This window comes from Phalacrocorax carbo, chromosome 1, assembly GCF_963921805.1.
Source record: "Phalacrocorax carbo chromosome 1, bPhaCar2.1, whole genome shotgun sequence".
Taxonomy (NCBI): Eukaryota; Metazoa; Chordata; class Aves; order Suliformes; family Phalacrocoracidae; genus Phalacrocorax; species Phalacrocorax carbo.
Genome location: NC_087513.1, coordinates 73081360 through 73097609, shown reverse-complemented (window position 1 = coordinate 73097609; position 16250 = coordinate 73081360). Strand labels below are relative to the sequence as shown.

Sequence of the window (16250 nt, the reverse complement as noted above, 5' to 3'; positions counted from 1 at the left end):
CTAACATACACTAACAAGAAATGCTGCATACTCTAGTAACTTCTAACCTACTTCTTACCTGCATAGATGACTCCTGTAATAATACTTTATCTATTTTTTTAATGTTTCCAGAGTAAAATATAGAGCTGTTCTTTATCTTTAATACTATTGAATTATTTGTTGAGAACATGAAACAAGGCAGAGAATCAGAATCAGCACAGTAAGCTTTGCATAGAGCCAATGAAGTTCATTTCAAGCAAGGCTACACGTTTTAAAACATGCAACTAAAGGTCCTATTACACGGAACAACTACATTTGTATGAAGAGAGCTTCAAGAACAAGATCAACATCTGTAAAACTTTGATCGTCAATCTCTCAATTTGAACCACAAACGCCTGCATTGGAAATAAAATTTCAGTTTCTTCATACTTCATCCAGAGGTAGAATACATGTTACATTCTGTGGAAAAACCGTCAGAGATTTTGGTTGCTTATTTGTAGCTTATACCTATAGTGTGGAAATAATCTTTACTTTCTGATTTGTGCAACACCTAGCACAATGTCAGCTACTTCACAGCTTGGGCTCTAAAATATTATAGCAATGCAAGAAACAAATACTAAACCATGCACCATTACAGAAAATTCACTATATCCAGCACCTCACACAGCTAGACATGAGCTAGCTTGAAACTGGAAGCCATGCAAACACATTAGCATAGCACTGTATTCAGTCTAGCAAGTCCAAGATCTCAACAGGGATTATTAGTTCAAGCACAGCACTGCACTAACCTGCCCATATAGCTTCAGGTCTGCCATGGGCTCACATCCCACTGGCTTGGAGCCTGGGAAGGTTGGGTCTGTCTGCAGAAGACTGTGCGGGAACACTCACAGTTATTTAGAGAAGCTCCACTTAAACATTTCTTTATTCCACTACCACGAGTCTTCATAATAGGAAGTCAATCCAGATCCACTTGTTAACTACATCTACTTTATTCTGCCTTGGTGTAGCAGACAAGCCAGTATTCCCTAGAAGGTCTGCACCATCTTGGTACGTTAAATAGGCTGTTAAAAATTAAAACAAGAGAACTGAGCTTGCACCATTAAGATGCCCAACTAGTTCTATATAGCTTAAAATCATTAAAACACAGAAACATAATAGGAGTATGTAATTCCTTCTTAAAGTGTTCCATGTATCAGTCCCTCAAGGAGAAAATGTATTCCATGACAAAATGTTACGTAAGAACTGAAATAATCTTTCTGGATATGGATTGATAACACAAAGGAAAGAAAAAGCAATCATAGATGCCTTTAGTTTCTCAAGACCAAGCATTATGAATTCAAAGTCAGAGCTAATACACACATTAAAAGAAACCAAATTATAGTTATGTACAGAAATAGACTGCTACATTATCCAAACAACATTCATTCTCTCTTGTGACAGTACAATAAGTAGAATGAATGCATTAAAGAAATTACCAGATTTTTAATCATAAACATTAAGTGCCTTAGACATGACTGTGTGCTGTTTCATCGTATTACTGAATGAAAAAAACCACGTACATCAGCAAAACCAGAAATGTGCATGCCTTGATTCGACATTCCAAAATACATTCAGTGGTACAGATGACTGCATTTTCCATTACTAGTTTCATACTCCCCTCCTAGAGATCCAATGCTGACAACAGGCAAAAACTACAAGTATAACTTCTTAGGTTATGGTCACAAACCACAGCCAATTATGTACAAAAAATAAGTATATAGATATGTGCATACAACAGTTGGGGGAGGGAGGAATATTTCACTCTAGTAGAAAGAGCTGGGTAGATCAGTCCTGGAGATTTGACATTTTCTACAATACAGGAAACTCTAGCATAATCACTATTTCCTTCAATGTTCCTTATCTGTTCCAAGATCACTGGTCCTGTGTCAACTATAAATGTGATACATTAAGTATCTTGTAAATTGCAGACCTGTCAGGGTGAGATTTTTAACCAGAGATTTTTAACTGCAGAAGTGAGTCAAAATAAGGTAGTTCAGTAGCAGTTAAAATTAACAAAGGGCCAATTCTGACCTAGTGACTCCAGAGAATCCCATGAGAATTGAAAACTGAGCAGCTAGCAGAGGGGGTCACTGCTTTCTAGAAGCTCAGGTGGCATTCATTCCTTCCCTCCCAGTGCACAGGGACTCTCCGAGTCCACCTTTCAAAGTCAGGCAGAAATTGCAGCAAAATTCAAAGAAGCTCACCCCACCTAAAAAGCACAGCACCGCATTCTAAGAAATGTCTTCAGAGGGCTAATCTGGCATTCAAACGATGGGCATCATCCTCTTTAAACAATATGTTTTATGTAAGCATAAACCAAAACCATACCCTGTTTTCTACATTCCCACAATCTTGTATTACTTAGATTACTGGCACAAAATTGCTGATTCCTTCAGCACAGTCAGCTCCATGGGTCAACTTGATTCTTTAGAAATATTAGTAGCTATCGTTTTTGAAATTGTAACCATAACTGTCTTCCACATAAACATTTATGAAGTTTCCTAGAATAAATCCAGACTATTTTATTTGTCATTGTCTGGTGTTATTTTTTCCTTCATTTATAATCTTTTCTTTTTAATTTGACAACAAAGTTAGAGAGACTGCAAATAATTATTATAATGTGTGACACTGCAATCAGTATCTGTATTCGCATCATAAATTTCATCACATGCAGACACACACACACTCCCAGTACAATATTTTCTAAAAATCTGTACCCCTTTCTGGTGACTGCAGCTAACCTTCAGAATGAGAGCCATAAGGCAGGAATGGACTTACAAATTAGAATTCAGCCTGAGCCAGCTGTTTTTTCTAGTATTATTCCCTTTATGACCATCTGTCCCACCTGTTAATATATTTTTCCTCTCACACAGACTCTCCAGTCTCCACAGCCATTCTGGCTGACATACAAGTATTGATGGAAAGGAAACTGGATTAAATCCAACTTTGTGCCACCCAATATTTGGAGCTTTGGTACGGTACCTGCTTGACTGCCGGTATAATTAAATCTGCCTTGCATCTGCTTTACTTAACGCCCAGTTCACCTACAACCCAAACACTATCAGAGTTTGTTGTCACTCTGTCTACCTTCCTTCTGGGCTACATCAGTGAGTGGGAAGAAACAGTACAATGCAGTTACACCAGACTCTCCTTTCTGTAAAGCAATTTTAGTTTTTAAATATGCATGCATGCACTACTGAATGAATCTACTGATTCATTGGCTATTTATTAAAGATGAATTCACAAAACAACTCTGCACTCCATACTTGTGAGTTCTTGAGGTTTCAAAACTAGTTGCGTGCCTGTTTTTGTCAACATTTTCTGGTTGAAAAGTCATCCTAAATCTTCCTTCTTGGGCAGAATTGCCAGAGAGACGCAATGCAAAGAAATGAGGAAGAGAAGAACTGGGAATGGCTGAGAATGGGGAAAAAGAAATGAAATGTCATGCTGCTACATGGCGAAATTCTGTAGTCTCTCAAGAGTTTTTTGCTGTTTTCAACGAAACCAGCAACAGAATAAATCTTATCAAGGAATGCAACACATTTTCTGCATTTATTTTCATATTTGGTTAAAGCCTGGCAACTGAAAGGGAAGTAACTACTTAAGCAAAATACAGAACACTGCACAGCAGTGACACTGCCCCAAAAAATCAGGAAGAACATGACAGTTATAAAGTGTATCATTATAATTTCATCTCATGTACTGCTGACAATAGTCAGCAACAAGAGGAAAGGAACTGCTGAAAAAGCACAAATGAGGTCACCGTTTTCTGAGTACTATTTTTTGAACATCTGCAAAATATAGATGAGGCTTTTTAAAGATCATAGAGTATCAAAAGAGAGGGTGAGAAAGAATTACAGATGTGTGACATAAGGAATAAAGGCAAAAGAAGTATAAGAGAGAGGCAGAAAAAAGGGATGAAGACAGAAGGTAGAACTCAAAGGAGCATGAGCTGATGGGCTTTACAATTCCAACAGAAAATTAAAAGTTGACATCTGTGTCCATACAGTGTTAAAAATGAGTTCTTAGTTACTAGCACTGCATTCAGGAAGGAGGCCGAGGAAAAGAGTGATATCTTAACTGAGCTTAGTTCTAAGCATAAGATTAAAATAAAAAAAAAGAGGGATTCAATTTCATGTCAGTTCCTGGCAGCTGCTCAGCATTCCTTATTACCATATCCCTGTTTGCTTGTTGAGTGCTGATAATGTGCCAGAGCTGTGGTGTGCTTTGGAGTCCTGACATCCTTAGCTCTGCAACTTTGAGAATAGATAGAAAAACCTACTTTTGAACACCATTCGTAATGCTGAAGTTCTAACAAATAATAGAATGTTACATAGACTTCGCTCGGAAAAAGCCTTCATGGGGGAATCAAACTTTATCTCTATTGCTTTTGAAGCAGATAAGAGTTAAAAATAAGATCACCTATACCATTTTATTTTTTGTTTAATGACTACTAACCTTTTAGCTAGTACCTGAAACTATAATATATTGAAGTTCTTCTTGTAACATTCTTAACTTCTACACTGAAAACATTTTCAGCAAATGCAACTTACAGATTTATTTAAAGAATTATTGACAGAATTACTATGTTCAAGCATGTCAGTAGCTACGAATATCTGCACAGCAGTCACCACCATGTTATGGATGCTGTCTGGCACCGTTTACACTGAAATGCTTCAGACACTCATCTTCTAACAGACAACATACCTTGAAAGATTCAGTCAAATGCTTTGATGTTTCTCCCGAACACCCTCCAGCTGTGCACTCATTCTGACAGTCCTAGAAGAAATAAAAACAGGAAATCAAATTCAATGCACATTGCAGAAAAGGTGATATACATTCTGCTAATTCTCTTCAGGGACAGATTCTATTGAATGATCACTCAGACTTCATCATCAGTAAATATACTAGCAAGAACTTTCTGGTAGTGTTTTAGCACAACTTTCCACCTTCTAGGTTTTTAGTTTTACTTCAGTTGCATTATTTTGTGCAACTGTATTTCAGTGCTTTATAGGAGAGATGACATCTTAGATAAGATTATTGCTCTGAAGTGTGGAAGGGTATGGACAACATCACAAGTCTTTTATTCAAAGCTGAATAAATAAATGTGTTTTTACACAATTCCATCAAACCCCAGTTTCTCTACTAAAAGATCCACCTAACAGATTTGATTTTGCCTTTTCTCAGAGAAGTCTGACTAGACAGAAAGAACTGTTTTTGTTAAATCCTTCATCAAATGAAGACAGTGATAAGGAATGCCCACATATATAAATGTATAATCAGAGTATTTTGAATTATCTTCTATGTTGAACATAAGGGTTCTGCCACCAACCATGCTAGAAAGGAACTGAAAGAAAAGGAGTGATAGTTCTAGGCATCCTTCTGTTCTGCAACAGAGGGATAACACAGACAGGTGCAAGCCGTCTACCTAAAAGCAAGATCCCCAGTTTCCATAGCATCAGGCTAGCATCTTTGTGGATGCTCCTGCACTAGCTAGGCCTTCCTTGCCAGTAAGTGCATATACACCCAACAGCATGGAGTGGAGACAACACAAGACAGCCCTGACCGCATTACTTTCTGGGGGATGGGCCATGAAGGGGATGGCTTAAGGGAAGCACAACTGGCAGGATAGAGGGGATGGTAGAGGGGATGACTAGCTGCTGAGATGAGGCTAGGGATTGGTGGGCACAGGGAAACAGTCAGGCTGGTCAGAGGGGTTAAGTGGGTGAAGGAAAGACAGAGGCACTAAGGGAGGTTGTTGCCAGGGCTGACAGGGAAGGGGATTTCAACCCTGCAAGGGAAAAGTGCCAGCAGGAACCTGCACTGGCTGCTCACCATTTGGTGTCTGCCTCTCACCCTGCCACCCCTCAAGCCTTGCTGTGTCTTGAGTGAGAAGTCCCAGTCCAGGTGGGAAAGCCCCAGGTCAAGTGTATAATCCCCTGAAGGAAGGAGGTGCACAGAAAACCCATGGTTTTCTGTGGTCAGTCTGGGAGATCCCTGCCTCAAGCTCTCAGCCAGGGAGCAGCCCTCACGCTACATGGAGGGCTGTGGGTAGGGTGGATGGCAGTGCTGGGAGACACCAGCCACCACAGTCTTGCAGTGGCCACCAAACTGTGGGGCCAGGACTGGGGCTGTGTGGCTCATGGACTGTGAGGCATGACACATGCAAGGCAAATAACATTATTTTTTTCCCTTTTTGAAGAACTTGGGGATACGGTTGACACAGGCAGGGGAAAAAGCACAGTATCTTCAGTGGGCCTTTAACAGATAGCAGGCTTGCTACCAACAAAAGAAAAAGCAAACTCCCAGCCACAGCTGATCTCACTTCCTCTCCCCTCCCCACCAATGCCCCCGGGAGGCCATAACATCCCTTCTGCCTGTTCTCACCATCAGCTTTAACCCTTATGTTCCTCTTTTTTTTTTTTCCAACCCTCTACAGAAAGACATGCTATCATGGCTACAGGCTCCTTCCTATCAACTAAAGGAGAACCTGCCAAGAGAAATCAGAAATCTATTGACAATGTACCAATATGCTTTACCTTAAAACCTTATTAAAAATATGTTTTATTTGCTTTAAAGCTTAGGGTTTTTTACTCCAGGAAGACAAGTCTTTTTGGTAGAGTGTCCAATGTCATTCAGTATCAGACCCTAGCAGGACTAAAGCGTTACCCAAACTGAGGGATAATCTGAACTAAGCATTGTATAATAGGTCCTTGCCTTCCCTGTAATTCTTCAAATCTTTCCAAATTCAGTGGCAAAATCCCAGAAGGCCTTCACGACACCATCGGTTTATAATAGATAAGTATTCTGCAGATGGATTATGCCAACTGATTATTTTCTTTGCACTGTGGTGAATTAGGATGGAGAGGTGCTGGTTACCAGCTAACAGGATGATAACTGCCAGCTGTGGAACAAGAATTTCTCAAGCAGTTCCAGCTCCATTGCTGGCTTTTGTCTAATATCTAGTATGCAAAGTTGGATTTTCTAATAATAATTACAGTGACAGCAAATACTGACAAATACGCAACCATTATGCTTCAGTTTCTTCCCATCTCTGCTTTATGAAGTTGCCCTAAAACAAGTGTTGGCATCAGCACAGAGAGGACGAAAACTGGATATAGTTTAATATTCTCTTTCATGATCTTCAAAAAGATACGAAACTTGTATGAGAATTTCAAGTGTGGACCACCTACAGGAACAGCCCTTAGGGGCTCGATCTGTTGCCCTTCAGTTCAAGGTTCCCACTGAACTCACTGAAGTCAACAGCCCATTCTTTGGGTGTATGCCATGGGGCCAATCCTGTTCTCCATGAAGTCATTATGATTTACAGATTTAACTTGTATTTAAAGCAAGTAGCTGACTGCCTTTGTTAACTGCACTGAGATTAAATTGAGTTAATCCCTCAGCACTAGAAAGACATACCACAATTACTTTCTAATTGATGAAGTCATATTTTAATGGCTCCATGGCTTTTAAATCTGAGACATGTTATTAAATGCAATAGGGAAAATTACTCCCTGGTTTAGTGCCAACATTGCCAAGGGAGATATGCCAAGCATAAATTTGCCCTTTGTGTTTAATAGCATGGTAGATTTAAAATTGCTTCCATTAAAATACTGATGTTATCCTAAAAATACATTTGAACCACTGGGCCAATGTCTGCTCAAAAGTCACTTAAGTCTGTATCAAGTTGCTATGCAATTACATAAGCATGACAGTATTTCCCATGTTGTGCGTAGAGCTAACATTTTTTTTTATGGTGTATGTAACTGCTTTTTCTATATTGGAACTTGGACAGTATTTCACAGTTTTCCTTCAAAAATATTGAAATTCCACATTGATTTATTTATCATTACTGTAATACCTGTATGAGAAAAAGTGTAAAGCATTACACTAGATTAAATTTTGTTTAAAAATGGGGTTTATGTGTCATTGGGTCACTAAGAAATACTACTAAAATAAAAACCTGGTGATGAGTAATTCTGTCTTTTCTTTTATAGAAAATCTCAGTAATAATCATTGCAAATCCTTTAGTATTTACAATAAAAGTAATCACAATATACTCAGTTGGATAATAGTGTAGTAGTATTAGTACTTGATTCCAATCTAACTCTTATATAAAGAAGAGGTAAGCCTTAGGGCTGTTCGTTCCCTCACAACATGTGATGGACCTTTGTGTGTGTAACACTTACTAGCGCTTTTGGAAATTTTATACTTAATTGTTGTCACCTGCACATCTGCTAGAGCTTTCCCAAACATGAACATTCAGCTCTTGCATTTTGTCCTCAGATTGCATTAGATGTATGTATTTTCAGCATCTTTTATCATCAGGATGCTCCAGTCAATGCCTCTTGGCTTTCCCTGCCATCTTTGTCATGCCTTCTCCGACTGCTGTTCTGTTACAGGCATGAGACCTTGTAGGCAAAGTAATGACCTGCAAGAGTGCCCAACCAACTTCCCTAGTACCATTTTGCTGTGCCTCTAGTTATGCTCATCTTTTACGGTATCCTCCTGCATCTCACAGCTTCTTCAAAACAGAGAACCTACTTCTTTTAATCAGTCAGATCACTCATCCTTTGGCTGAAAGGACTTTCTGCTATAAAAATAGGCGCATCTCATCCCTAAACTCCCTAGACTACATGAGTCTGCCTTTCATTTCCCTATGCCTTCACACTTGATAGCTTTTGAGACTCACTAGTAGCACCAATGTGTTTGTTCTCATTTGGGATTATGTGTTCTATAAATTGAGATTCTACCAGATCCTTTGTCAAACTACTGTTCTTATGTTTAGCTACGCCACTATCCTATAGACTCATCCTCAGTTATGATATAGGAACTGAAGATTATCAGAAGCTTCATCACTGCAAACTTAAGTTGCAAACTGCACTTTGTTAACCTATGGTATATTACATTATTTAATAATAATAATTAAAAAGGCACCAGTTTTAAGAAAAAAAAAATTACAGTTACCTCTATATGCCATGTACTTTGTCACACTTTTTCAAAGAAATCTAATTCTTTAATCAGTTCTGTGCTCACTTAATTTTCGCTGTTGTTTGATAACTCTTCTCACCACTGGGGAACATAAAAGTTTCCCCAGTGGAAGGTAGGAGTAAAGAAATAAATTGCAAATAATTTCTACAGAATTCACACTTTTAGCTAGGAAAACATATTGGCTCCTTTTCAAAACACCTCAGGATCTGCAGTTTCACAAAATCCTTAGTCATCTTCTTGGTTTCACCAGTCCATGCTTATCCGTTAGTCAGACTGCGGACAGCTCTGGTGTCTGCACTCTGAGTAAGGATTTAATCAACAGCACCAGTGACTGGTTAGCGCACTAGCTGTGACAGTGAACATCTGAAAACCCAGTTTCATCCCCATGAAAGAATTGTAGACAGTGCTTTGTTGTCAGGCACTGGCTATTCATGGAGTTTGAGAACCTAAAGGGGCAAATAAGCTACAGATGCACAGCTATGGCTGCATATATTTCCTTCTGCTGAGGCACCCCCATTTCCTGCTGTGCAGAGAAACTGAAAATTAAGATTATCTTGTAGCAGTCATCAGGTTCCAGCAAAGATGGTGTGGGAGTTTCCTCTCAGTCAGAAGTCATATGAAAACAGTTTTCAATGAACAAAGTGCTTTCTGAAACATTTCTCCAAGGTAAAACAGCGTCTTACTACTTTTTCCCATGCTTGCCATATTGTATGCTCTATTTTACACTGGAAGGGTAATGAAATTAGAATACTTAACAGATTCCAGGAATCTAGCAGATAAGTAAGTTCAGTACGTGACTTATACTATGGTATTGCCTATAGGCAAGCCAAATCAGGTGTGTGATGACAGGTACTTCAGCATTCAAAGCCATACAAATCAGTTTGCCTTTCTGTTCCAGGTATAAAATAGAGTCCAATGTGCACAAATGCCATATGTTCTGTGTATTGCTACAGTCATATAAACCACTTCCATCACTTCAAAATGGTTTTCATCTGCCCCTAGGAAATGTTAATACAGTTTGACAGCCACACCACATAAAAGATGAATTTGCAGAAAAACAACAGTAATGATGTTCATAGCTTTTAAAAAAAAAAACAAACAAAAACCCACCTACTGTCAGACTGAGAGAGAAATTCTGAATATTACTGTAGGGCTGAGTCATATAATACTATTTTTAATATAAACTAAAATGATATTTACTTAACAACATTTATGAAAGACTCCCTGAGCTCAGGAAGCTCATTTATGGAATCTAACAGCCAGGCATATTTACCTCAGCTGTCATGGGAGTAGTTTCATGATATAAAAACATTTTAATACTGTCTTTATATTGTATGTATGTGAATGTGAACACACACTTATGTATGTATTACCATGCAAGTGTCACCGAGTATGTTCATTGGGCTGGGTCACTTACATGACAGCATGGCACGCCTTACCCATACAGCTTCTTTTAAGTCTACTCTTTTCAATATCAAGACAGAAGGAGCGAGAAGACTAATTCTTAAATTGTATTTCGAACAATGTATCAAGCCAAACAGGGATCTTTGAGGTATCTTTGTTCGTTAGGTTGGAGCATTCTCCACATATTGGCTTGCCAGTCTTCAATAATGAATTCAAAGAACATGTACATCACAAATCCTAGAGCAGCTCCGATGATTCACCTCAATGTATGTGCAGATCAGCACGGGGGGGGTGGGGGGGGGTGGGGATGACAAAAGAAAAAAACAGGACAATTTGTCATATGGGGTTTCATTGCTTAGGTTTTTTACTTTGTTGGTCAAGAATTCTCATTTGTGCTGATTTCTACATTTCCAATACATTTCTTTAAGACTACTCTTACCTAACATATATCTGCGCTGATGCCTTGTCAGCTGGGCATTATCACCTTACTGTGTCTGCTTGTTCAACCTTGAGCTGGCACTAATGTTGGTTACACAGTGAGACAGTGTAATAACAGTATACTATTAAGAAAAATACAAGGCAACTAGCACCGCAGAAAAAGAAAGCTTCCACGTTATTTAATGATAATTTCATATCAGAGCGAAAACATCAGGACTTAGAACATACAAAATTTTCTTTATCTAAGAAAGCTGCATTGCATAAAGTAAGGTTGAATTTAAATAAGTTATCATAAATTTGTCCAGAAGACTGTGCAGGCACTTATCTTCTGGCTTGAGCAGTTTATTTGGTTTAATTTAAAGCAATTTAAGTAGTTTGAATAAAACTGAAATATGCTTCTCCTAAAACAGTATCACTTTTTATTATGTCTAAATAAAAGACAATTCAGATTATATGAGCACAAAATATTTGTTAAAAAAACCTTTAAACAGAGAACATAAAGAAATGGAAATATTCAGCTAGTCTGCCCAAGGTTCATATTTAGTAACATAGATATATCACAACTCTAAAAGCAGACCAAGTTGTTACATGAGATTAAATAAATGCAGGACAATGTTACCAAAGTCAAGCCATTGCAGTCAGCACTCAGGTGAGAAACCTCCCTGGGGTATAATGCCAATTTTTTTACTCAGTTCTTAAAATAATATTTGAAGGAGTTCGTGTCCTGGTTTCAGCTGGGATAGAGTTAATTTTCTTCATAGTAGCTAGTATGGGGCTACGTTTTGGATTTGTGCTGGAAACAGCGTTGATAATGCAGAGATGTTTTAGTTGTTGCTAAGTAGCGCTTACACTGGTCAAGGACTTTTTCAGCTCCCTGTGGTCTGCCGGGTGCACAAGGAGCTGGGAGGCGGCACAGCCGGGGCAGCTGATCCAAACTGACTAAAAGGGGTATTCCACACCATACGACATCATGCTTGGTACATAAAGCTGAGGGAAGAAGGAGGAAGTGGGAGATGTTTGGAGTGATGGTGTTTGTCTTCCCAAGTTACTGTTACACTTGATGGAGCCCTGCTTTCCTGGAGGCGGCTGAACACCTGCCTGACCATTGGAAGCAGTGAATGAATTCCTCATTTTGCTTTGCTTGTGTGCGTGGCTTTTGCTTTACCTATTAAACTGTCTTTATCTCAACCCACAAGTTTCCTCACTTTTACTCTTCTGATTTTCTCCCCCATCCCACCACGGGGGGAGCGAACGAGTGGCTCTGCAGGGCTTGGTTGTTGACTGGGGCTAAACCACAACAGTTCAGTAATGCCTAACCTGTTGTACAAGGAAGCTTGTATCAGTTCACCCAAAAGGTAGCAAAGCTATACAAGGATAACTACTGCTGAAATCCAAAAAGAACGTGTGCTCTACAAACTGGGTTATCAAGAAGGCTAAAGGGAAGAAAAGAGTTCACCAGAAATAGAAAATAGTTTAATTTGTTTTAACTAACTCTAAGGAGAACCTGACCAGGGATCTATTCAGCTTTGGGCTAATATTATTTTGGCAGACATTTCAGAAAATTTACAACAGGAGCTGCAAACTACACTCATCCATCATGGAGCTTAGAACTTGATCCTTCCCAGCTGAAAAATACTGAGAACCTACCTCCAGCCCCATCCAATACAGGACACAAAGCAACTGTACATCTCTGTGTGGTGTCCCTTTATTCAACAGTTAGTTCTGTCTTAATACATTTCCTGCACAACCATACAATCCTCCTTCTTATCTTCTTTACAGAAACAGGCAAGTGCTCTAAAGAAATCCCTTCACAAATGACCTCCAAATGCAATGTGCTTTAACCTTGATTTCTAAGCCCTCTGTTCATACTGTTCTTGTTTGTTTTCCTTCCTATGACCCTCTTGTTGCTCTGTCACGCCCCGGTGCCTTTTCCTCTGTCTTTACCCTCTTGCTCAGTTCACTGACTCTTCCCTTCTGATTGAGGAAAACAGCCTCGTACTATGAGGGGAACAGGCAGATGACCTAATGGACCTCTTCCATCTCTAACTCCTATGAACAGTGCCTCTAAGTGCCTCTTTTGTTGGTTTGTTTGTCTGCTCTAGCATTAATTAGGTTTTTAACAAGTGCATTGTTTGCTAGAATGGCATAAAGAAAAACATGTTAAAGCAACCAGCTGGATCTAGTTGACCTATAATTTCATCTGCATGTTTTCTAACTAGGTAGTATCTCACGGCTATGTGATATGGTTATTGCTTAAACAAAATAAATGGAAATTCTGAAAATCACCATGGTTTTACTGTGTTTAGACCCAACTCTCATTGATATGAGATCTTTTACATCAGACTGGCAACAAGAAAGGGTATAAATGTTATTATGTACTTTCCCCTACCACTGTAAAAGGGCTTTGCTGTTAACCACAAGGACGATTGCATTCATTATTTTTTCTCTAACATTTCTCTTTGCTCATGTATTCTATAATGCCAAGTACTAAATTAGCATTTTAAGATTTTATAGTAAAGTTGACCAGAGCTATGGGATGCATTTTAAACTGCACTGTTATACCAGCCTAAGCACAATAAAAATTATTCTGCTTATTTTCCTCAGGGATTCAGTTATATTGGCTATATTTTTTTATCCTGAGACAGCTGTATGGGTAAAGTACAGATCTGATTTAAAGATGCAGAAAATATAGCTTACAATTATTTATGAAATTCCCTGATGGTGGAAACTACACACCGATGCTGCAGCTGATGACCAAGGCAAGTGGCTTGATGCAATTACTAAAGGATAATGTGAATAACATGAATGCATATACAGCAGAAACAAATAAAATAATTGTCTGAAGAGTTACTGAGGGTTCAGAACTGGAAGCAGACAATTTAGTGTGGGAGACCAAGGCGTCTGTAGTTTGCAAATAAATCATTTTAGACTCCTGGGAGGGGGGAAAAAAAAAAAACCAAACCACAGCAGAAACAGTCATGGATTCTAAAATGAGAACTGACATGCTTAAAGAAAAGAGCTAGCAGACAAAAACCTGTATTTAAGGATGTACTCCTGTTTGCAAGCTCCCTCATAACTACAGTGGAACCAGAAGAAACAGAGGGTCAGGCCTGAATCACGGGCCTGTATAAGGGGTCATTTGTAGCTATTCTCAGAGTGCTTAGACCGTGTCCCATTTAAGTCCATTTTGCACTGGAATAAAGGTTTACATAAGACGCTGAGCAGTGATGAATCACACATTGAAAACAAAAGCTCTGGGTGGGAAAAAGAAAAGCTTTTGGAGGGGAAAGGAGTTACTTTTTTCCACCAAAAGTCTTGTATACAGTCGCACTAGAGATAATAAAACAGTAACTTACACAGCTGGCTCTCAAATAACACTAAGTACAATAAAATATTATGCAACTGTGTATGTGGTTGCTGGTCTGTAAAGGGCAGACATATGCTAGCTTGATATCACATCTAGGCCTGATAACTTTGCATGGCCTATTTAATTCACCACCGAGTAGAAATGCCACTGGTGCAAAAGCATAAGAAGCAGGACTTTCTGTATTGCATTAGGCTGTTAGTGCAGTTATTGCCTGTTCCCTGCTTCCCAAGTGGTTTGTTTAGCTGTTAAATGTCCAACAGATGAAGCTGATAAAGCATGGCAGCAGGTATCCAACCTGGGGATCTGAATGGGCTCAATACTGCAGGTACACTCTGCCTGCCTGACTAGTCAGGGGAACACTCCTTAGAAAAGTGCTTCTCTACTCAAAAGGCTGAGCACAGTCCCTGTTTTGTGCTCGCAGGCAGAACTGTAGATACCTAGATATGTGTTCTGCCTGGACATTTGGCCACAATGCAGGAGAAGGGCCCAGGCTTAAGCTTTCAAGGCTTATGATGGACTGAGTGATCTCGTAGGTCTCTTTAAACAGGTGATGCAAGCCAGGGTAGGGAAAAAAAAAACCAACACAAAAAAAAGAAACCACAACAGAAAACAGAAAGACAGCAAGCTTTGTCTAGAAGTGATGCAAATACTGTGCTTTCTCTTGAATTCTGATGGTGGGCTGGCCTGTATGATGCTTGCAGTTATTTTACTGTTTGTTCCAGATAAAGAACTGAAAACTTCTTTATTTATAAGCTTTAAATGAATCTTCTTACTGTAATACCTGGAGGCCTTAGAAATTAATACTGTCTCTACAGGCACAACACCTCAGTGAAGGAAGGTAGAACTATCTCTCTCTTCTACAGACAGGAAATTTAGGCATACCTCATACTGGTTGGCAACTACTTCAGAGAATTCACTGCAAGGCGGACAGGTGCCAGAATAGGACGTGCATAGCTCCCCAGGAACTAAATCTATAGCTCCTCTTTCTTTTAGAGGCATACCCATCAGATCCATTACAGTTCTTCTCAAGGAAGAACAAGTGTAAATGATTTATGTGGTTTTTGGCTGTGCACTCTACTCACAACTATGCCCTATGCAAGCTTCTTGCGTAACAGCACACACGTGGTAGCTGCAGAAGACCTGCCTATACTAGCTCCAGTGGGTTTTAAGCCTGGCATCATTGCTTTGCAACAATGGGAGATCTCTCCCTGGCTTTGATAAAAGCCTGGGTTATATCCTTGTGACGTGTCTTTTGCTATGTGTTCAAACACTGTCTTAATTTGATTTAACTGGACACAATTCAACAAAGTGGAAAGGAAGTTGAAGCTTTCCTCTTGACGCAAGAGGCACTAGGAACAGAGCTAACCTGCAGGGAAAATCCCTGGAACGTTTTTGAAGACAGCACCTACAATGATGTTCATGTTCTTTTTCAAATTAACAACAAACTACTGAGATGGAACATATTTGCATGAAAGACATCCAGCTCAGGATGTGCTAAGAAATAGAGACTGTAAAGCAAGAGAATGAGTTTCTGTGGGTACAACGAAGGGTAATAAGCACAATCCACCACACCAAGCAAACGTAAATAATCCCATGGTTACTAACAAGCCAAGAAAAGAAAAGCAGAGCACAACTGTACAGTGTCACACATTACTCCCTTGAATGTGGAAAACCACCAAGGTAACAGCCACAAGAAGCTGCTTTTCTTGATGATATCTGCTCAAAATAGGTAAAATATTTTAAACTAGTGACAAAACCAGCCAATCCACCTACTTAGTATATTCAACTGTGTAGCAACACTAAGACAGGGAAAAATCACACGTTATAACACTCAGAAATTTTGGAGTTGCATTAAAGTTACCCTGTGTGTCCTTTATAAGTACCCTGTGAGCAAGCCCTTCATGTGAAATCCCCTATCATTTGTTGACAGTGCCCAGAGCAAACTGGATTCTGCCCAGGGAATTTGAGAGTGAAATAGCGCTCAGCACATTAAAAGTGGCCTTGAAAAAGTATGGTCACAGATGAGGGA

At 39.3% G+C, this 16250-nt stretch overlaps 1 protein-coding gene across 2 annotated transcripts in view; it reads right to left on the bottom strand.

Moving 5' to 3' along the window:
* The window catches only part of BCAT1 (branched chain amino acid transaminase 1), a 67444-nt gene that overhangs the window by 44721 nt on the left and 6473 nt on the right, over positions 1-16250 (bottom strand). The window contains exon 2 of one of the 2 annotated variants that reach the window (XM_064459631.1): positions 4726-4797. In XM_064459631.1, coding sequence (XP_064315701.1) covers positions 4726-4797 — 72 coding nt within the window. Of the gene's footprint in view, positions 1-767; positions 815-4725; positions 4798-16250 lie in introns of those variants that run through there. The other variant, XM_064459639.1, reaches the window with a different exon arrangement.